General features: G+C 55.4%; 1 protein-coding gene across 2 annotated transcripts; it reads left to right on the forward strand.

Annotated features, from left to right (window-relative positions):
- The first annotated feature begins 30 nt into the window (after positions 1-30).
- Positions 31-14,704, forward strand: FTCD (formimidoyltransferase cyclodeaminase). 2 transcript variants are annotated; one of them, XM_043875316.1, is made up of 14 exons: positions 31-169; positions 757-940; positions 1,875-2,003; positions 2,796-2,884; positions 2,962-3,141; positions 4,112-4,249; positions 4,337-4,468; positions 9,843-9,904; positions 10,237-10,366; positions 10,440-10,601; positions 12,034-12,077; positions 12,252-12,390; positions 13,336-13,431; positions 14,438-14,704. In XM_043875316.1, exons 1-14 carry the CDS (start codon positions 116-118, stop codon positions 14,522-14,524), a joined length of 1,626 nt encoding a protein of 541 aa, XP_043731251.1. In that variant the 5' UTR covers positions 31-115; the 3' UTR covers positions 14,525-14,704. The 2 variants fall into 2 exon arrangements, with proteins under 2 accessions (XP_043731251.1, XP_043731252.1); XM_043875317.1 differs by lacking the exons at positions 9,843-9,904; positions 10,237-10,366.
- Positions 14,705-21,133: the final 6,429 nt, after the last annotated feature.

Below are 21,133 nucleotides of genomic sequence, written 5' to 3' on the forward strand. Positions count from 1 at the left end.
TGCCCAGTTAATAAGAAGCCTGGTGCAGGGAGGGCCCTGATGGGGAAATAAAGGCCCCGCCAGCCTCCTTCCCACCTCTGCTGGTGAAAGGAGCGTCTGGGTCAGGGTCTGGACCATGTCCCGGCTGGTGGAATGTGTCCCCAACTTCTCAGAGGGGAACAACCAGGAGGTGAGGGCCTGTGGGCGGTCAGGGCAGTGCAGGGGGCTTGGGGCCAGGAGGGCATGGTTTGGGGTGGAGTCTGGGGACTGTCTTTTCTGGAAAGGGTGAGGAAGGAGCAGCGGGTGGACAACCAGTCAGGGGTCCTGGTCCAGGTCTGGGCAGGTCGTTTGGCCTCTTGGGTGAAGATGGAGCCCTGGAAGGCTGACCCACACAGCTGTTTGAGGGTCCTTGTGTGGGGCACGGGCTCCCCTCCCCCACCTGTCCTTATCCCCAGGTTATCTGCAGGAAACTGAGTCACAGAGCACTGGGCAGGCCTTCCTACTGCCTCAGGGGCCTCTGGGCTGCCTGGGGGCCGGGGCCCCGACCCTCTGTGACCTTGGCCTGTAGTCACCTTCTCGGGGCCCTGGCAGCCCCTCCACCCAGTTCTGCTCCCTGCCTCGGTTTCTCCCCATGGGGCTGCCTGTCGCTGCTCCCAGATGCCCAGCGCCAGCTCCTGGCCCTGCGTCCGGGTGGGGGCAGGACAGACTGGGCCCCGGCAGCTCCAGAGCCCTCCTCCTCACGGGGAGATGGAGGCGCAGGCCCGGCTTCACCCCCAGGTGATTGACGCCATCTCTCGAGCGGTGGCGCAGACCCCGGGCTGCGTGCTGCTGGACGTGGATGCTGGCCCCTCCACCAACCGCACCGTCTACACCTTCGTGGGGCGCCCTGAGGACGTGGTGGAGGGGGCCCTCAGTGCCGCCCGCGCTGCCCACCGGCTCATCGACATGAGCCGGCACAGAGGTGAGGGCGGGGGAGGGCGACCCAGCTCGCGCTCAGGACTTGCAGAGGGTGAGGGGCCAACGGGCTCGCCGGATGCTCCTTGGACCCTGTTTACGTTTCATGGGCCCAAGAGTGGCCGGCAGCAAGGTGCTCGCACTCTGCACGGGCCCTGGGTATGGGGGACAGAGCCCTATCTGTCAACAGCCCACAGACCAAACACATTCTTTGGGCGGCAGTGTCAAAGGCCAGTGGACACATGGGGAACTGTTCAAAAGGGCAAGGTCTCTGGCCTCTCACGGCTGGGGGGTTTCATGAGTGATTCCAACTGGTGAAGGACAACCGAGGCTTATCTCAGAGAAGCTGCCTGGGGGAGGGGTGATGTGGGACTGCCATCTGGGGGCCGCCTGGGGGAGGGGACATAGGGCTGCCATCTGGGGGGCTGCCTGGGGGAGGGGACGTGGGGCTGCCATCTGGGGGGGCTGCCTGGGGGAGGGGACATGGGGTTGCCATCTGGAGGGCTGCCTGAGGGGGGGACGTGGGGTTGCCATCTGGGGGGGCTGCCTGGGGGAGGGGACATGGGGCTGCCATCTGGGGGGGCTGCCTGGGGGAGGGGACGTGGGGCTGCCGTCCGGGGGGCTGCCTGGGGGAGGGGATGTGGGGCTGCCATCCGGGGGGCTGCCTGGGGGAGGGGACGTGGGGCTGCCATCCGGCCGTGGGCTGCTGGCCCGCAGTGGGCTCGGCGTCTGAGAAGGACATCCTGTAGGACAGTGGGGTGGAGGCGCCCCCTCCCTGAGAGCGCAGGTGGTCGCTGGGGGGAGGGGTGTACCACCGACAGGCCGCGGCGCTCAGTGTCTGCCTGTCTGGGGCCCCGTGGTCAATCTGCATGTGTGCAGAAGGGGCCGGGGGGCGGGGCTCCGCACCTAGGCCCCCCTTCCTCAGCCCCATCTCTATGCAGGGGAGCACCCCCGGATGGGCGCCCTGGACGTGTGCCCCTTCATCCCGGTCAGGGGCGTCACCATGGACGAGTGTGTGCACTGTGCCCAGGCCTTTGGCCAGCGGCTGGCAGAGGAGCTGGGTGTGCCAGGTAAGTGCCCGGGGAGGGCGGCCCCGCCTCACCTCAGCTCAACAGCGGCAGCAGCAGGCACCCTGTGAGGGTCTCCGCTCTAACATCCTTAGAAATGCAGATTTTAAGGGAAAAAACCATACCACGCAGGTTTTTGACAGGCAGGAATATGTTCCCCTTCTCCTATGATGAGAACCTGTGAGGACAGGGTCCCAGCCATCAGGGAGCTGGCAGACTCTCAGCCTTGCTTGGCAGTGGGCTTGATTAGCGGCTCTGTGAAGGGCTTGAGCAAGATGGACAGACAGAAAGCCCTTAATAGCCTCTTTGGGGAATTAAACAAATCAAGGGGCAGCCCAGCACATGTAACAGGTGGACGCCTGAGATACCAGGCGCGGGTCCAGCCCCTGCCTGTGGGCTGATGCACCAACTTGGGGATGGGTCTCCTGCCTCGGGCAGGTGTCGGGAGCTGGTGGCGAGCTTTGTTTTCTCTCCTCCTCATTCCGTGTTTTGTTCAGCAAAAATGCACTTTGGAGAGAAACACGAATATCCGTCCAGCCCCACGTGCCTGCTCCCAACACTTGTGGGCAGACGATGCCTGTTTCTGGGGCATCAGAGCCTGAGCAGTTGGAGTGGGGCCTGCCCTGCCCCTGGGTGGGCAGAGGAGGGGTCCTGCCCATACAGAGTGCCCATCAGTGACCACCCACACCCACCCGACGGGGCACAGAGATGGAGGCTGCCAACAAGACGGAGCTGCAGGAATGGGGTCCTGCAATGCCGGCCACCGGGGGCCTGACTCGCCAGGTCCCTTTGCAGTGTACCTCTACGGCGAGGCAGCGCGGACGACCAGCCGCCAATCCCTGCCAGCTATCCGGGCTGGGGAGTACGAGGCCCTCCCTGAGAAGGTGCCGTGCCCCTCGGCAGGGGGTGGTCTGGGGTGGGCCCTCCTCCCCGCTTCCCTCACCTGCCCATCTCCCCACAGCTCAAGCAGGCCGAGTGGGCACCCGACTTTGGGCCCAGCTCCTTCGTTCCCAGTTGGGGGGCCACCGCCACAGGGGCGCGGAAGTTCCTCCTCGCGTTCAACATCAACCTGCTCAGCACCAAGGAGCAGGCGCACCGCATCGCCCTCAATCTCCGTGAGCAGGGTCGTGGGAAGGACCAGGTGGGCTCCTGGCGCCTGCAGTCCCATGAGGCCTGGCCCGTCCCTGTTGAATCTAGAGGGCCTCCCAGAGAGGGTCAAGGCTGGGCACCATGTGTAGACATGCTGACCGCAGGTCTTGCCCACCTTGGTGTCCACACCATGCAGGACTGGCAGGGCCAGGGTTCCAGGGTTTGAGGTTGGGGAGCAGGTCTTTAAGGACATTTTCCATGGACGCAGCAGGGCTAGAGCTGTGGTCAACATACTGCAGCATTTCCATGCTAATAGGAAAACAGGCGTTCCTGAGCCCCAGGTATCCCCAGGTACCCCAGGTGCCCTGATCCACCAAGTCCGCCATAGGAAGTCCCACCTAGTTTGAGCACCAGCTCTGCAGACACTTTGCATTGGACACAGGTAGACAAAGACACACCTGGTGAAGGAGGCCCTGCTCCTCACCTGTCAGCCTCCACCCCCGGAGACCTGGGCCCGGCTTCTATCCCGAACACTCAGCCGCCGGCAAGCACAGCACAGAAGCACAGCGACTCCCCAGTCCTGCTCTGTGCTCTGCTGGGGTCAGAAGTCAGAGGTTCCCCCTGAGGGGGAGTGAGTGCCCCAAGGAGCAAGGGCTGCCAGCTGGCCTCTGGGGCAGGGGTGGGATGGGAGGAAGGAGCCAGCCCCCAGGACAAGGATGTGGGTGGAACGCTGGCCAGGCGGCAGGGCCTGCTCTGAGCCTGGACCCTGTGTGGGGTGAGCCACCTTTGGGGGCTCTGCTTCCGGTGCTGGGCAGGCCCCTCCCAGGCTCAGATGAGAGACCGGGAGGGCAAGGCGAGGAGACCAGCTGCACTGCACAGTCTTCAGGCTACCGCCTGCCTTGTCCCCGTGTCTGGGGCAGAAGGGAGACCCTGGGCCAGCTGAGGGGATGCAGGGGGAGGGGGCTGTCAGTGCAGGGTGCCAGGAGAGGCAGCCCGGGCTGGGTAAACCTTGTCCTCTGCAGCCAGGACGCCTGAGCAAGGTGCAGGGCATCGGCTGGTACCTGGATGAGAAGAACCTGGCTCAGGTGTCCATGAACCTCCTGGACTTTGAGGTCACAGGGCTGCACACAGTCTACGAGGAGACCTGCAGAGAAGCCCAGGTGAGCGGGGCAGGTCCTCCCCGTATTCCCAAGCCCAGCTGGGGAATGATGCCTTGATCTCTGACCTCCACCCTCTGCCCTCCACAGGAGCTGAGTCTTCCAGTGGTGGGCTCACAGCTGGTGGGCCTGGTGCCTCTGAAGGCCCTGCTGGACGCAGCCGCCTTCTATTGCGAGCAGGAGAATTTGTTCCTCCTGGAGGAGGAGCAGCGGCTCAGGCTGGTGGGCAGGGCTGGTGAGGGTGGGGCTGGGAGGCTGGGGGTCCTGAGAGAGAGCAGGGCGGCTGCTCTAGGCACCTGCTCCCCAGGCCTGGGTTCTTGTCCATGTGGCTTCCTACTTCTCCTTCTTTGTTTTTTTGTCTGTGCCTGCAAGTTAAGATCACATTTTTCACTTGGACACTGTTGGGGTTTTCTCTGTGACCTAAAATATATTCAGTCTTGTGAAACTTCTGTGAGAGGGGGTGCCTGGGCTCGGTTGGATGGAGGAATTTGCCCCTCCTCCAGTCCTGACCAGTCCAGATTTGGGGGTGTGAGTCTAGCCTCCATGGACTATTCACCATATGGTTGCTGTGGCCCTGGGTCCCTCGAGCCAGCTCCAGCGGTAGCCGGCTTTTGCTATCCTGTTGCTCTGGCCTCAGGGTGGTTCTGTTTTGAAGGTATTTCTTAAAACGAGCACATGACTGGATTTCTCTGAGAGTTTTTGTCTTTTGGTTGTTCAGTCTATCCTTTTGTATTTACTAATCTAGCAGATATGCCTGGACTTGCTTTTGTCCTGTTTTTAGGCAGAGAGGATGTGGTTTCCTTCCGGTTATATGGAGGCAATATAATGTGTGTATGCAACTCTCTGTGTCCAACTCTGCGACCCCATGGACTGTAGCCCTCCAGGCTCCTTTGTCCATGAGCTTCTCCAGGCAAGAATACTGGTGCTGTGCTTAGTCGCTTGGTTGTGTTTGACTCTTTGTGACCCCATGGACTATAGCCAGCCAGGCTCCTCTGTCCTCGGGGATTCCCCAGGCAAGAATGCTGGAGTGGGTTGCCATGCCTTTCTCCAGGGGATCTTCCCAACCCAGGGATTGAACCCACGTCTCCTGGGTCTTTTGCATTGCAGATGGATTCTTTACTGCTGAGTCATCAGGGAAGCCCATAACTTAATCTATTTATCTCTATTTTTGATTTATTAAGTTAAAACCTATCTAAATGTATCAATGTGATTTGTCAATTTTTATCAGTGCAGGCACCACAAAGATATTCGGTTCCAAGCCACTGCAAATAAATCGAATATCCCAATAAAGCCACTCACACGATTTTCTGGTTTCCTGGTGTATATAAAAGTTATGTTCCTAGTAGACTATAGTCTGTTAAGTATGCGATATCACAGTGTCTAAAAAAACTGTGCACATACTTAAAAGTACTTTATTGCTAAAAAAAAAAGCTAACCTTCATCTGAGTTTTCAGAGAGTAGTGATTTTAATGCTGGTGGAAGGTTTGAAATGTTGTGAGAATTACCAAAATGTGACACAGAGGCACAGAGTGAGCAAATGCTGTTGGAAAAAGGGCCCCCATAGGCTAGTTTGAAGCAGTGTTGCTACAAAATTTGTCAAAACTCACTGTGAAGCTTGAAGTCTGCGATATGCAGGCTCCTTGCTGTGCATATGAGAACGTAACTCTCGATGTTTACCCCCATCTTTTCTCCCTTCTCTAGTTCCCGGTTTTTTAGAGCTATGTCATTTTTTTTTTTTCTAGGGAGTTGGTTCTTTTAAATATTTTTTCAGCTTTTGAAATTATGGTAAAATACACATGACATAAAATTTCCCATCTTAGCCATATTTAAGCGTGCTGGTCAGTGGTGTTAAGGACGTTTGTGAAGTTGTACGGCCATCACCACCGTCCAGGATGGGGTTTCCTGTTTCTCTGAAAGGTACTGTCAGAAAGGTATTGCTCATACTGCCCCCGCCGGTCACTGGTTGGAGCTCCATGTCACAGCACCGTCTTCCCACCCTGGACTTGGGCTGTGTCCCCGTCAGTGTCTGTAGCTCCTTTCAGCATGTTTTGTAGTTCTCATTGCAGTCTTTCACCTCCTTGGTGAGGTTAATTAATTCCTAAGTATTTCATTTTTTTTTTTTTGGATGCTACTGAAAAAGGAATTGTTTTTGTAATTTGTTCTTCAGTGTTCATTCATCGTCAGTGTTCAGAAATGCACTGATCTTTGTGGGTTGACTTTGCGTCCTCCTCGCTGAATTCATTTGTTAGTTCTCGGTGGTTAACTTTCTAAGTCTGCATAGTATACTTACTCCTTTAGCTCTTAATCAGGGTTAGAATGTCTCTTGACTCTTGGTGAAGAAAGACAAGAAAATTAGTGCACTGTGTGAGCTGTCGTTGTTGGTCCAGATTTAAATTGCTTCGTTGTTATTTTTACATTGTCTGAAGTATACCATTTACCTTCTGTAACCATATCCACATGAATTAAATATACATAGATATTTAAGCTTGGTTCTGGACTTAAGTGAGATCACTGTGCATCTCTGTCCTTTTCCCTGTCTGTTGCCTAGATTTCACAGTCAAGCAGGTTTTTGAAGAAAGGCTCAAGGGTTTATTCTGTAGGTTCTATTATGTTTGGGAATGTCTTTGTGTGGCTTCATTCTTTCAAAACAGTAGGACAACCAAAGAGCTTCCCTGGTGGCTCAGTGGTAAATAACCCACGTGACAATGCAGGAGACACAGAGACTCGGGTTTGATCTCTGGGTCAGGAAGATCCCCTGAAAAAGGGAATGGCAACCCACTCCAATATTCTTGCCTGAAAAATCCCATAGACAGAGGAGCCTGGTGGGTCCTGGAGGTCCACGGGGTTGCAAAGAGTCAGACACAACTTAGTAACTAAACAACAACAATAATAAAGGAGAACCAAAACCTCCAGTCGCTTGTTTTTCTCCTGAGAATGTTGCAGGCACATCTTTGCCACCTTTGGAATAAATGTCACTGTGTGTATGCGGGGGAAGTCTAAGGCTGTCTGGTAACTTCCACATCCCTGCTGACCGGTTCTTTTTTCCTGATGCTTGAAGAACTGTCTTTATCCTTGAAATTCAGTAACTCTGCCATATATGTCTTGGTGTTGATTATTCTGCATCAGTTTTTCTTTAGACCAGGGTTCTGTGTGATTTACAGATTCATTCTTGTTCAGTTTCAGGAATATTTTCTTTAATATTTTTGATTCAGTGTTTGGTTCTTTCACTTTGCAGACACAGTCACACCATGGTAGTATTTTCTTCTTCCATATATTCTGTTTTTTTCTGCATTTTCTGTCCATTTTCCCCCCTCTGTATTTGCTGTGGTTTTCTCAGGCCTCACTTCTTAATCACTTATCTACTTTATAGCTGCGTTTGTTCTCTTTCTGACCATTACAAAATTCTGTGTCACTTTTTATTTTGATGTAATTCTTGCTCACAGAAAAGGTGCACATATAGTATCAGGAGCTGCTTTATTCCCTCCAGATTCACCTATTGTTGTATTTTGCACCATTTTCTGTATCTCTCTTTCTCTACATTCACGCACAATCATATTTGTTTCTGGACCATTTCAGAGTAGATTGAAGACACTGTGCCCTTAATGCCTCATTTATTCAGAGTGTATTTGTCTAGATCAAGGACATTCTGTTACACAACCACAGTGCAATGTGTGCAAAATCAGGAAATTCGGCACAGTATGATCTGCTCTAATCTGCAGACTGTAATCAAATCATGTCAGTGTCACCCTGTCCTGGCTCCGCCCCAGACCAGGAGTGGGTCCACCTGCCTTGTCTTTTGCGGCCTTTAATCTGGACCAGGGCCCCAGTTCTCCCTGTCCTTCCTTGACTGTGATGGGCTGTGAGCAAGGCGCTGCTTGCTGGGTGCTGGTCTGACCGTTCTCAGGGCTGGGTGTACTTGTGCATTTCTGGCAAGAGCAGCACAGAAGTGACCGGGTGTCCCCCTCAGGGCGTTACCTGGGTCCCCTTGTTGAATTGGTGTCCCCAACCCAGGATTATCAATGTGGTGTTCCTATTTTTCCTGTTGTTGTTAATAAGCACTCCCTGGGGAGACAGCTGAAGACATCTAAATACTTTGTGCCTCTTGAAATCCAGCCTCAAGAATCTCCTCCCTCCATCCTTTTTCCACTTTCACCTCTCCCACATCTATTTATCATTTATTAACATGTTTGATGCTCTCTATTGCTTCTTTAAACCATAGTATTTTATATTCTTTATCTGAAAGTTCTGAGATCTACAGTTTTTGAAGTTCTGGCTTTCCAAACTATCATGCCTGCCGACACACGTAGTGATACCTCTTCAAGTGCTTTGGGAATTCTGACTGCGTGCCTGGGTTTCCTCTGTGGTGATTCTTGGTCATGCCTATTTGCTCAGTCATGTCCAGCTCTGTGCGACCCCCTGGACTGTAGTCCGCCAGGCTTCTTTGTCCGTGGGATTCTCCAGGCAAGAATATTGGAGTGGGTTGCCATTTCCTGCTCCAGGGGATCTTCCTGAATTCTTGGTCACTGGTTTAAACTTGTGTTGCCTCAGGCAGGTGCTTGGGCCCTGTAGATGATGAGCCTCTTGTTTGGGCTTTGGAGAAGAGAATTCTGTGTGATCCGTGACCTTAACCCCTCTCCGATTACAATTCCCAGGAAAGATATTTTCTTGGGCTTCACCATCTGGGGGCTTCACCAAATGTAAGCCTCAGACTGGAAAGGACCTCGATTATTTGCTCTGAAGGGTGGCTCTCCCCAGATTCATCCTTGGAGATGTCGTCTTCCAGGGGTCTCCCGTCTGACTCCTGCTCTGGAGAGGTGGCTTAGGCGTCTCCGGGTGGACCCAGCTCCAGGGCAGGGAGAGCTTTCTGGGCACTTCTGGGCACTCCTGGCTGTGGATGGTTTCCTTTACTTCCTGCCAGGCTTGTGGGTGCTAAAGTCCTTTCTGACAGTTCTGTTCCTCTTTCTGAGGTTTTCTGCAGCGGGCGCGCTGCTCTCGGGCGCCCTCTGCTATGTTCCTGTGTCCTCCGGGAGACCTCAGGCCATCCCTGGCTCTCAACTTGTCCTATACTTGTTGCTTTCTGTTCTGCGTGGAATGTGTCCCCGTGTGGCTCAGAGGGGCTGGGACTGTGTTGCCAGCATCAGCACCATGATGTGTCCTAAAAGCATCTTTAGGTGAAAGGATATTTCCAACTTTGTTTTGAAGTTGGGTAAACTTCACTGTCACACATCGAGGGTCATATCTGGGCTGCTCACGCAGCTCTGGGCCTTTGAGAGCCAGAGCCACTGACTCCCAGGAGCTGGAACCCCGTCCAGGAAGCAGTTGTCTCGGCCCCTTTCCAGCACAGGCTCGCATGTGGGGAGGACGGGTCCCACTGGGCCTGGGTCTCCCCGGGGAAGCACAGTGGGTGGAGTCGGGGCCCGGCAGGGTGCCTGCCTTGAAGGGCTTCTGTCTGCAGGGATGCTGGTGGGTGTTGGGGGTGGTGTGTGTGTGGCAGCTGTGTCTCTGCAAGCTCCACACCAGGGCCGGGAGCACCCCCACAGGTGGCAGGGGTGGGACCTGGGCTCGAGGGGACCCCAGTCACCGGGCCCTCTTCCAGGTGGTGAACCGGCTGGGCCTGGACTCCCTGTCCCCCTTCAACCCCAAGGAGCGGATCATCGAGTGAGCAGCCCCTGACCCCCACCCCTGTGCAGAGACCCCCTTGGTCGTCCAGAGCTCTGCTCCGTCACTAAGTGTAGGGCTGGGGGCTTGTTGGGGGACCCAGTGAGGCTCCAATAGGTCCCATTTGGTCCTCACACAGCTCCTGACTGGTCACAGCCCCTGTTGGGGTGGCTGCTCTGCAAACAGGGCCCATATCCTCTCCTGTGCGCTGGTGCGAGCCAGAGACCCCCCCACAGTCCCACCTTCCTAGCCTAGAAGTGATAACCCAGGACCCTCCAACATAGACCCCAGTCCACCCCCACCCTGGCCCCCCTGACTGCCCCTGCCCGCAGGTACCTGGTCCCCCAGGACGGGCCCGAGCAAAGCCTGATGGACCAGCCCCTGCGCGCCTTCATTCGGGCCGTGGGCGCCCGCTCAGCAGCCCCGGGGGGCGGCTCTGTGGCCGCAGCCAGTGCAGCCATGGTGAGCGGGGTGGGCAGCGGGTGTGGGGGCGCCCGACCTGGGGCTGGTCCCCTGATCAGCACGCTCTCCCCAGGGCGCCGCCCTGGCCTCCATGGCTGGCCTGATGACCTATGGGCGGCGCCAGTTCGAGCACCTGGATGTGACCATGCGACGCCTGATCCCACCCTTCCACGCCGCCGTGGCTGAGCTGACTGCGATGGTGGACGCTGATGCCCGGGCCTTCGAGGCCTATCTGGTGCGTGTGCAGGCGGGCCACCGCCACTGGCCCTATGGAGCAGGACCTAAGGGACAGTGGGGTCAGTGGACAGCGATGCGGGGTCTCCAGAGGAGAGAAAGGTGGGCCAGGGTCATGGGGGTGAGGGGGAGACTGCCACTAGCACAGACATCTGGAGACCAGGGGGCCTGCAGCGAGGGGACAGTGGTCTGGCTGCTCTTGGGTTGAGCCCAGCAGGTTTGGTGCAGGTGTGACCCCAGGTTGGAGTCTCTGCAGGGCTGGGGGTCGGGGGAGAGGAGGACACCTGCCCTGAGGGTCAGCCAGGCTCAGTGTCCCCCTGCCCAGCTCCCTGTGTCCTGCTGATGGGCCGACACCCAGACCCACAGATGCTGGAGGAAGACCCGGTCCTCAGGGAAGAACTCTGGTCCCGAAAGGGTGGAAACAGAAATCTTTACATGGTAGCACAGTCAGTCACAGTGTCAGCGATCAGAGAAGACAGTTCAGCGACAGACAGAAAGGGCCTCGGGAGCTGCGAGGCTAGATCCAGATGTCCCTTGTTCAGGAGGGCCTGGAGGAGGGGTGTCCGTCAGACCTGGGTGGAGGTCAGGGGACTCGCAGGAAGGTCAAGGTGTGAGTTCAAGGTCAAGAAGCCCTAGGTGTGTGTGAGAGCAGTCAGCAGGGGACGCAGGAGAGGAGGGAAGGGGAGTGCTTGGACCCCGAGGGGGAGGAGGGCCTGCTGGGGCAGGTGTGAGCTCCCGGCCGACACCACAGCCCAGAGCCACCTTGGGGCAAGACCTAGTGTGAGGGTAGACAGTGCTCTGGGCACGCCTGGGGCGGAGGCTGTAGGCCAGCCCTGCTGGGGGGTTTGGGCCAAGTCTAGTCTGCACCTGGGCCCCTGGGTGGACAGCTGGCCTCCGTCGCTGGGCCTCAGTGGATGGCTGTATGAGTGACTCGGGGAACGCTTTCGCTCCTGGGTGAGTGTGTTTCCTGCATGAAGGATGCCACCCGGTGGCCCCTGCCGAGCTTGTGCGGGTGGTGCCTGGAGTGGTCCTCCCGAGGTCCCCTGACAACGTGGCCATCCGACCTGGAGGTCACATGCGTCTCTTGGTGCATCTCACATGGGCGGGGCCGTGGGAGGAGCAGTTTCATACTTCCTGGAAGGAGGCCTGGGTTGAGTGTTGCCCTCGGGGATGGGGGGACAGGGCCTGAACCTTTATGCTGGTCTCTGGGGTCGCACAGTTGCCTCCCCTGGAGTGGGAGGGGAAGACTGGTGCTGGAGCCCTCACTCCCCTCCGGCCCCCGCCCCAGTGCCTCAGAGGTGGCCCTTGATCTGTGATTCACGGAAGCAAACTTGGAGGTGGTGGGCGCTGTGTTAGGCCCCCGCCCTCCCCAGGCTCCCAGTTTCCTTGTCACAGTCCCTCACCCCCCTGTATTTCTGTGCTTGCTCTGGCAGAAAGCGACAAAGCTGCCCAAGAACACACCTGAGGACAAGGACAGGTGAGCGCAGCGAACATCCCTGGTTCTGGTCAGTCCCCCTAGGTGTGCTGCGGCTGAACAACGATTTCCCTGTGGTCCCCAGACTGGTTCCGTGAGCTCCTTGAGGAGCCATCAGGTAGGGACTGGGGGTGTCTGGGTGCCCTGGGCTCTGACCGCCAATGCCCTTGCTTCCAGACGTGCGGCCGCCCTGCAGGAGGGGCTGAGGCAGGCGGTGGCTGTGCCCTTGGCGCTGGCGGAGACGGTGTCCTCGCTGTGGCCGGCGCTGCGAGAGCTGGCTCTGTGCGTGAACCTGGCCTGCAGGTCAGACCTGCAGGTACGTGGCAGGGCCCTGCTGCAGACGTGCATGCATACCCTCTCTGTCACTTCTGCACAGAGGCCTGGGGACAAGGGCCATCACACCCAGTGCTGCTTGTCTACAGCCTGATCTGAGGCCCCCAGCCACATGGTCTTTACAGAGAGACACCTTTTTCCAGTGTCTGGTCTTCAGGCCCTAAGTACCTGCCTTTCCTGGGAGGTGGCCAACCTGCGAGTTGTCAAGAAGGTTCTAGAAGCCCTCTGAGCACAGAGGCCATCGTTCCTGCATTCTGGGTCTTCCTGGCCCAGCATGTGCTGCCCATCTCTGTGGCCCCTCGGGGCCTGTAAGTGGCCAACACGCTGTGCTCGTTGTTAAAGGCCCCCTGCAGCTAGCTCCGGGCTTCCCAGGTGGCCCAGTGGTAAAGAATCTGCCTGCCAATGCAGGAGCCACAGGTTCCATCCCTGGGTCGGGAAGAACCCCTGGAGAAGGAAAAGGCAACCCACTCCAGTATTCTTCCCTGGGATCATCCCACGGACAGAGGAGCCTGGCGGGCTACAGTCCATGGGGTCACGAAGAGTTGGGCACGACTGAATAAGCATGCACCCGGCTGTCTCCAGCCTGGGCTGTGCCTGAGGCAGCACTGGGTCACGGGGTCAGAGTGCTGAGGTCAGCAGGGTGTGGACTGCTGAGTGCTCAGCTGAGTGCTCAGCTGGTGGGCCTCTGAGCACTGGATGGCGCAGGGGCCCTGGGACCCACCTTGGAGAGGGCCAGGCTTCTGTCCAGTGACTCCGGGCTCCCAAGGGCTGTGTGGATGCTTTCCTGCTCGAGTGACCAGTCAGATTGCTGTCTTCACGGTTGAGGCGTGAGGTTCCCAGGCTGTGTTCTGGGCTGAGGAGTGGGCAGGGGGAGGCCCCGCTGCCTGCCCCATCACGGCCGGCTGGTTCTGCCTCGTGGCCATTGCAGGTGGCAGCCAAGGCCCTGGAGACAGGTATGTTTGGGGCATATTTCAATGTGCTCATCAACCTGAAGGATGTCACTGATGATGCATTTAAGGACCAGGTGAGTGGGGGCACGGGCTCGGCCTACTGAGGGGCCTGGAGGTTGCCTAGGTTCCTGCATGTGGGGCTCAGGGGCACCTGGCTAACATGTCCTTGAGGGAGGGATGTGTCTGTCTGATGAAACAGTCCTCCACCTGCTGCGGGTGGACAAGGCCTGTCTTGTAAGAACGCAGGCCTCAGGGGACGGCTGGGGCCTTCTTTCAGGGTCTCTGTGGGGCAGGTGGCCTGGGTACCTACTGGTACCATGTCACACCCTCCTGGGGGCTCTGGCCAGGGCCAGTTCCCCTGGATGGGCCGGGCTGCAGCACCGGCAACACGTGGTCTCAGAGAGCAGTTGCTGGCCTGTGCAATTGTCCCACTTCAGCGTTTGTGACAATTTCACTGTCACTCTTTTTGGAGGAGAATTCACAGAACGTGCAACTCACCATGTTAAACTATACAAGTCAGAGGCAGTTGGCACATTTACGGTTGTGAGAACACCACCTCTATCGAGTGATGGAACATTCTCGCCAGTCCAGAGGAGGGCCTGCAGTGTCGCCCCCATTCCCAGCCCTGACCACCACCCTGTATCTGTGATTTTGTGATGATTGTTAAAAAGTGATTTCCTGACGGGAAATGGGAGCACTAGGGCCAGCCCGTCCCTACCTGTCTCTCTAGCCAAGCTGAGCTCGTCATCAGAGAAGGCCCTGTCCACCCCATGGGATCGAGATAACACACTAGCCACTCGAGCGCTGCCCCTTTGGGCCTGGAGGACACAGCCCCCCCTTCAGCAGTGGTGGATAAAGTAGGGAGACCGGGAGGGTGGGGACTGGGCCTTGTTGGCCGCAAACATCAGGAAAGACAGATGGACCCCCCATCCCCACTGAGAGACCTGTGAGGATCTGGAGTTCCCCAGCTCAGAGGCTCAGGGCCACCCAGAGTGGACAGCCCAGGGGAGGGGCAGGGAGGCTGGGCCCGTGGGGTGGGCGGCAGGTGAGCAGCGATGACAGCGCCCTGGTGTCTGTCAGGTCCGCCAGCGCATCTCCGGCCTCCTGCAAGACGCCCAGATGCAGGCAGCGCTGGTGCTGGACCGGCTGGAGGCCCGGCAGGAGTGACAGCCGAGCGGGGATTCGACGGACTCCACTCCCCCTTGCAGCCCCTCCAGACACGTCCCGGGAGGGCCCAGATGGGGGGATATGGGGGGCAAGGAGAGGGGGCTGTGAGGAGTGGGTATGGCTGGGGTTGGCAGAGCCACCTTCTGTGACCTGGGGGCTCCAGTAAAGTGATGACACATCGGTGCCTGTGGGGTCCATGTGGGGTGCACATGGGATACCAGCGAGGGGCTTGGGGGAGGTCTGAGCTGAGTGGCAGGAATGGGACCTCGTAAGGTGCCAAACACGGGGAGACAAGTGGGAGGGCATGGGGGTGGGGCACGAGGTGACACAGGGTCACAGAGTACCCGGGGTCCTGGGGGCCGGAGCCCCCTTAGTAGGACCCTCAGATCTCATGGAGGAATGAGGGCCATGCTGCCTGATGGACAGGGGAATGGCGGGGGATCCACCAAGGTGAGGGGTGGCCGGGCCAGCTCCTCCCAGGGCAGGAGAAGATGAGAGCAGCAAGCGGCCGGGGACGTGAAAGTGATGTGTGGGCCAGGTCCTGTGTTCTGGGGGAAGAGAGTGCAGTGTCAGACCTGGGGTCCCAGAAGGGAGAGTCCCAGGCACTGGGTGCTGACTTCTCTTGGTGGAAGCTCAGGGGCCCAGGCCCAGTGGTGGGGGTCCCAGGAGGGTCTCTGCAGGGCCTGGGTGGCGAGGGAGGGGTGGGAAGTGATAGAAAGTGCAACCCTCGCCCCCTCCCCAGATCCCAGGGCTGGGGGCAACAGGACAAGACCCAGACCTGAAAGGTTGTTTCTGTGAGCTGTGTGTTACGCCGGGATTTGTGACCTCCAGAGGAGAGGATTTCCATTCAGGGTCAGAGATGAGGCTTGATGACTTGGAGCTTTTTGTGTAGCAGAGTATTTTTAAAGCATAATAGAGGTAGGGAAAGCTTTCTGACATAGACATCAGAAGGAGACAGGAAAAGAGTGCCCCCTTGCTAGTTTCTAGCAAGGTGTTGTATGTCTGTTAGAAAACTATAAATCAGATAAGAAAGACAACTCAAGGCTGAGGGACTTTCACCAGGCCCCACTCCCACATTAGATAGGACGGACATGAAGTGTGTCAACCCCCAGCCATAAAACAATTGACAGGAATACTGATTTGTTTGTTGAGCCATTATCAGCCCAAGGTATGAAAAAAGAAAACAAGTTAGTCTTAGGTGGAACCATTTTGAAGAAAGGCAAATTCTAAAGCAAATACATAGCTTCCTTAACATAGCTTAAGAAAAACATTCCCATAAGAAAAAGACACTGGTTAGCTCCAGGCAGGACATAGGCCACTTATTTCCTCCTGCCTCTTGCGGACCTCTGGCCTTCCTGCCTGTTACCCTCTCAGACCCACCTGGGCGAACTCTGGTCCATGAGCTGTGAGTCGATGAAGATGATGACGGCTCACTGGAGGGTGGGCCATGGGGTCCTGGGGGTGTTGGGAGCTGGAGGTGGAAGAGGGCAAGAGGTGTGACCTGGGGGCCCTGTGGGGGTACCCCAGGAGGGCAGCATCCACGAGGCTGGAGCTGCGGGTGGTGAGGGTCAGAGCTGTTGTATGACTGGGCGCTGCCAGGGGTCTGCAGGCTGAGGTCTTTCAAAATAGGCAGTGCGTCAGGTCACCTGGTTCTAAACCCCGGGGCTGCTTAGAGATTCCGCAGAGAAGCCCCGCCCCCTCGTCCCCACCAGCCCCTTCCCATCCTTGTCAGGAAATCACTGAATTCCCTCTTTGTGCCCATTTAGTGTTCATTTATGCAAACACAAACACATGTGAATTTATGTTCTTCATTCCTTGACGCTACTTAAACAGAGCAAATCAATGCTGATTTTTGTTTCTAGTTAATGTGTTAGCCCCGAGGCCTCTCACATCAGCGTTTAGAGAGACTCCCATGCTCAATTGCTCAGTCACGTCTGACTCTTTGCAACCCCATGGAATGTAGCCCACCAGGGAGAATCCCGTCCTCCGTCCATGGGATTCTCCAGGCAAGAAGGCTTGAGTGGGTTAGAGAGACTCCTACGTAATGTATATTTTATTCACTTGTCCTTTCCCTGTATTTCCGTTACCATTTCATTGTGAGATATGAGACACATTCAAAAAGGTGCGTGTCCTGAGTGGCCATCTCCCCACAGAATCCTCCTGACCCTGACCCCCACCCCCATGGCCCGGCTCCGTGGTGGCCACAGCCCTGCCCATGATTCCCACGCAGAGGTCCAGTTTTCCCTGTGAGCTGATGTTCGGGTCAACGGGGTCATGTATGCCCTCAGCACCTGCTGCTCATCTCAGCCCCGTGTGTGTCCTGCACCAGCCCACAGGGTGGGGGATCCCTGAGTCCTAGGGCATTGCCCTGTTAAGCCACAGCACCCCAGTTCCCTTGCAGCCCTGTGGCAGTTTGGAGGAGCCCCGGTTCTCACTGCTGACAGTAGTGTGTGTCTTCAGCTCTCTGATGCTGGGATAGGGGAAGAGGAGGTGAGCATGGTAACAACCAGGTCAGAAGAGACTCTCACCTGTTGCCTGTCTTGGAACCATTTACCTCCACCTGAGAACAGGGTTCCCTGAGCAGCCACAGCCATGGCCTAAGCATCCCCACCGACCCACAGCCCCAGGCATTAGCTGGCCTGAGGTAGCCCCTGGAGTCTTAGGCAGAGATACCGCGGGTGACTGTGGGTGATTCAGGAAGGAAATAAAGGCCAACTGTCCCACCACGAGACATTGTGGCTGGTTGTTATGTAGCAGGAGCTGACAGATACACTTCCCAACACACCTCAAACTTCTGTTACATCTGAGGTTGACTGTCTCGTCATATTAACGATGGATTTCCTTCTCTGTGGTCTGTTCACATGTGTAGCTTGTTTTTCTGTTGGGCACTAGTCTGTCCAGTCCTAAATATCCATCAACCTCCAGCTCCTTCCCAGGGGCGGGGTCTCCCCACCTCAGCCGCTCCTACTATAGCAGCCTCTGGCTTCCAGGACATTCCCATTAAAAGTAATTTCAAAACATCACCACACCCTGAAACTCTTTCCAGACAGGCTATGCACAAGGGAAAAACAAAAAGTATGCATGCACTTGTTAGGTAACCATGCAGAATATTGAGAGAAAATGATGTAGAGGGTCTGTCCTCCTGGAGCAAGGCGGAGAACCCAATACTTTATAGGGAAATTAAAAACTTGTTTTGGTAAAAGACATGATAACCAGAGCAAATGTCAGGAACCTATTTGAAGTTACTATCGACCAATAGAAAAGCTCCTACAAATCAAACCAGCAAGGGCAGTGTGCGAGCAGGATGCACTGGGTGTGCTTGTCTGTGTGTTCAAGTGCATATGCGTGTTTGTGTGCAAATGCAAAGAAAGTTCTGGGAAGGTCCCCAAGGGGTGAACTCAGGAAAGAAGGTGAGCTGGGATGCAGTGTGGAGTGTGGGGACAGGAGAGGGGCCAGCGCTCAGCAGCCTCAGAGGCTCACCTGGGGCCTGCCTGCACGGGGCAGTGCAGCGGGTGGGGAGGGGTCCTGCAGGCCGTCTGGGGTGGGACTGGATTCCTTTCAAGGGACATTCAGAAGAACTGCAAGTGGGTTTTTAAAGCCACTCGGCCACAGCACATCCGAGGGTCCCGTTCTCCCCGAGGCGGCATGGCCCCTTCACAACTCCTTCATCTGCTCCTGTTCGCTTCTCTGAGGCAGCTATATCAATAGATGCTCACAATCATTACTTTTGCTAGCCCTCCTGGAGAGGTGGGCGCTTTCATCTGCTGGTGCATCGGCCTCTGCCCCTGACTCTACCTCCCTCCCTTCCCCCTGTACTGGGTGATGTGCCCCCCTCTACCCCCAGCCCACTGGTCCTGATTCTCTGAGCCTCCGTGGGTCACTCCTCAGCTGTCTTTGCCATTTCCTCCCAGGTTGAGGGGCTGGGAGGTGAGGCGTGTGGGGTCTCTCCAGGCGGTGGGGGGTGTGAGGGTGAGGTCAGCTTAGAAACACAGGGTCTCCCCCTCCTTTCCCACAGCCTTGGCTCAGCTGACCCCACTGCATGGTGGGCACCCAGCAGGGGCTCAAGCGGCACCTGAGCCTCAAGCCTGAGTGGCTGCCATCGAGCTGTGGGACTGAGGGGACAGCAGTGCGGAGGCTGAGGGGGCTAGTGAGCAGAGGTGGATATTGGGACGTCACGAAGGCCTGCTGTGAGGAAGCTTCAGTGAGAGGACAAAGGTGTAGACGCTGGTGAAGTTATGTTAATGAGGGGATGTTCCTGAGGGGACTTTGGGGAAGAAAGTAGCTGAGGGACATTAGTAAGGGGAACTTAGTGATGAGATGTGGGGCCCTCTACTGAGGGGATGTTGGGGAGGTGATGTTGGGAAGAGAGGTTAGTGAGAATGTTAGTGTGGGGTGTCCCTGAGGGCACATGGTGAAGTATGTGAGGGCTGTTAGTGTGGGGATCTGCTGAGGACGCTTTAGTGAGGGATACTGGTGATGGGTGGTTTGTGAGGCATGAATGTGAGAGGGGGTTACTGAGGAGATATTAGTGGGAGGCGTTTTTGTGGGGATGTTAGTGAAAGGATGTTGGTTTGTAGACTTTGGTGAAGGATGTGCCTGAGAGACAATGTGAGGAGGTGTTGGTGGGGAGCCTTGGCTGAGGGGACATCAGTGTGTGGATGTGGGTGACGTGATAATGGTAGAGACAGAGCCGGATGTTAGCGTGGGGTCACTGGTGAGGAAATTGTTGAAGGAAAGTCTATGAGAGATGGAACTGGAAGTGTATTCAGTTCAGTTCAGTTCAGCTGCTCAGTTGTGACTGATTCTTTGTGACCCTATGGACTGCAGCATGCCAAGCTTCCCTGTCCATCACCAACTCCCAGAGCTTGCTCAAACTCATGTCCATTGAGTTGGTGATGCCATCCAACCATCTCATCCTCTGTCCTCCCCTTCTCCTGCCTTCAGTCTTTGCCAGCATCAGGGTCTTTTCTAATGAGTCAATTCTTGCATCAGGTAGCCAAAGTATTGGAGCTTCAGTTTCAGCATCAGTCCTTCCAATGTATATTCAGGACTAATTTCCTTTAGCATTGACTGGTTTGATCTCCTTGCAGTCCAGGGGACTCTCAAGAGTCTTCTCCAACATCACAGTTCAAAAGCATCAATTCTTTGGCACTCAGATTTCTTTATGGTCCAACTCTCACATTCATATATAACTACTGGAAAAACCGTAGCTTTGACTAGTTAGACCTTTGTCAGCAAAGTGATGTCTCTGCTTTTTAATATGCTGTCTAGGTTGGTTATAGCTTTTCTTCCAAGGAGCAAGTGTCTTTTAATTTCATGGCTGCAGTCACCATCTGCAGTGGGTTTGGAGCCCAAGAAAAGAAAGTCTCTCACTGTTTCCATTGTTTCCCCATCTATTTGCCATGAAGTTCTGGAATGTGAAGTTAAGTGGGCCTTAGGAAGCATCACTATGAACAAAGCTAGTGGAGGTGATGGATTCCAGTTGAGCTATTTCAAATCCTGAAAGATGATGCTGTGAAAGTGCTGTACTCAATATGCCAGCAAATTTGGAAAACTCAGCAGTGGCCACAGGACTGGAAAAGGTCAGTTTTCATTCCAATCCCAAAGAAAGGCAATGCCAAAGAATGCTCAAACTATCACACAATTGCACTCATCTCACACACTAGTAAAGTGATGCTTAAAATTCTCTAAGCCAGCCTTTAGCAATAGGTGAACCATGAACTTCCAGATGTTCAAGCTGGTTTTAGAAAAGGCAAAAGAACCAGAGATCAAATTGCCAACATCTGCTGGATCATCAAAAAAACAAGAGAGTTCCAGAAAAACATATATTTCTGCTTTATTGACTATGCCAAAACCTTTGACTGTGTGGTTCACAATAAACTGTGGAAAATTCTTCAAGAGATGGGAATACCAGACCACCTGACCTGCCTCCTGAGAAATCTGTATGCAGGTCAAGAAGCAACAGTTAGAACTGGACATGGAACAACAGACTGGTTCCAAATAGGAAAAGGAGTATGCCAAGGCTGTATATTGTCACCCTGCTTATTTAACTTCTATACAGAGTACATCATGAGAAACGTTGGGCTGGAGGAAGCACAAGCTGGAATCAAGATTGCTGGGAGAAATATCAATAACCTCAGATATGCAGATGACACCTCCCTTATGGTAGAAAGTGAAGAAGAACTAAAGAGCTTCTTGATGAAAGTGAAAGAGGAGAGTGAAAAAGTTGGCTTAAAGCTCAACATTCAGAAAACTAAGATCATGGCATCCGGTCCCATCACTTCATGGCAAATAGATGGGGAAACAGTGGAAATAGTGGCTGACTTAATTTTTCTGGGCTCCAAAATCACTGCAGATGGTGATTGCAGCCATGAAATTAAAAGACACTTACTCCTTGGAGGGAAAGTTATGATGAACCTGGATAGCTTATTAAAAAGCAGAGACATTACTTTGTCAACAAAGATCCATCTAGTCAAGGCTATGGTTTTTCCAGTAGTCATATATGGATGTGAGAGTTGGACTGTGAAGAAAGCTGAGTGCCCAAGAATTGATGCTTTTGAACTGTGGTGTTGGAGAAGACTCTTGAGAGTCCCTTGGACTGCAAGGAGA

This window comes from Cervus elaphus, chromosome 19 (assembly GCF_910594005.1).
Source record: "Cervus elaphus chromosome 19, mCerEla1.1, whole genome shotgun sequence".
Lineage (NCBI taxonomy): Eukaryota > Metazoa > Chordata > Mammalia > Artiodactyla > Cervidae > Cervus > Cervus elaphus.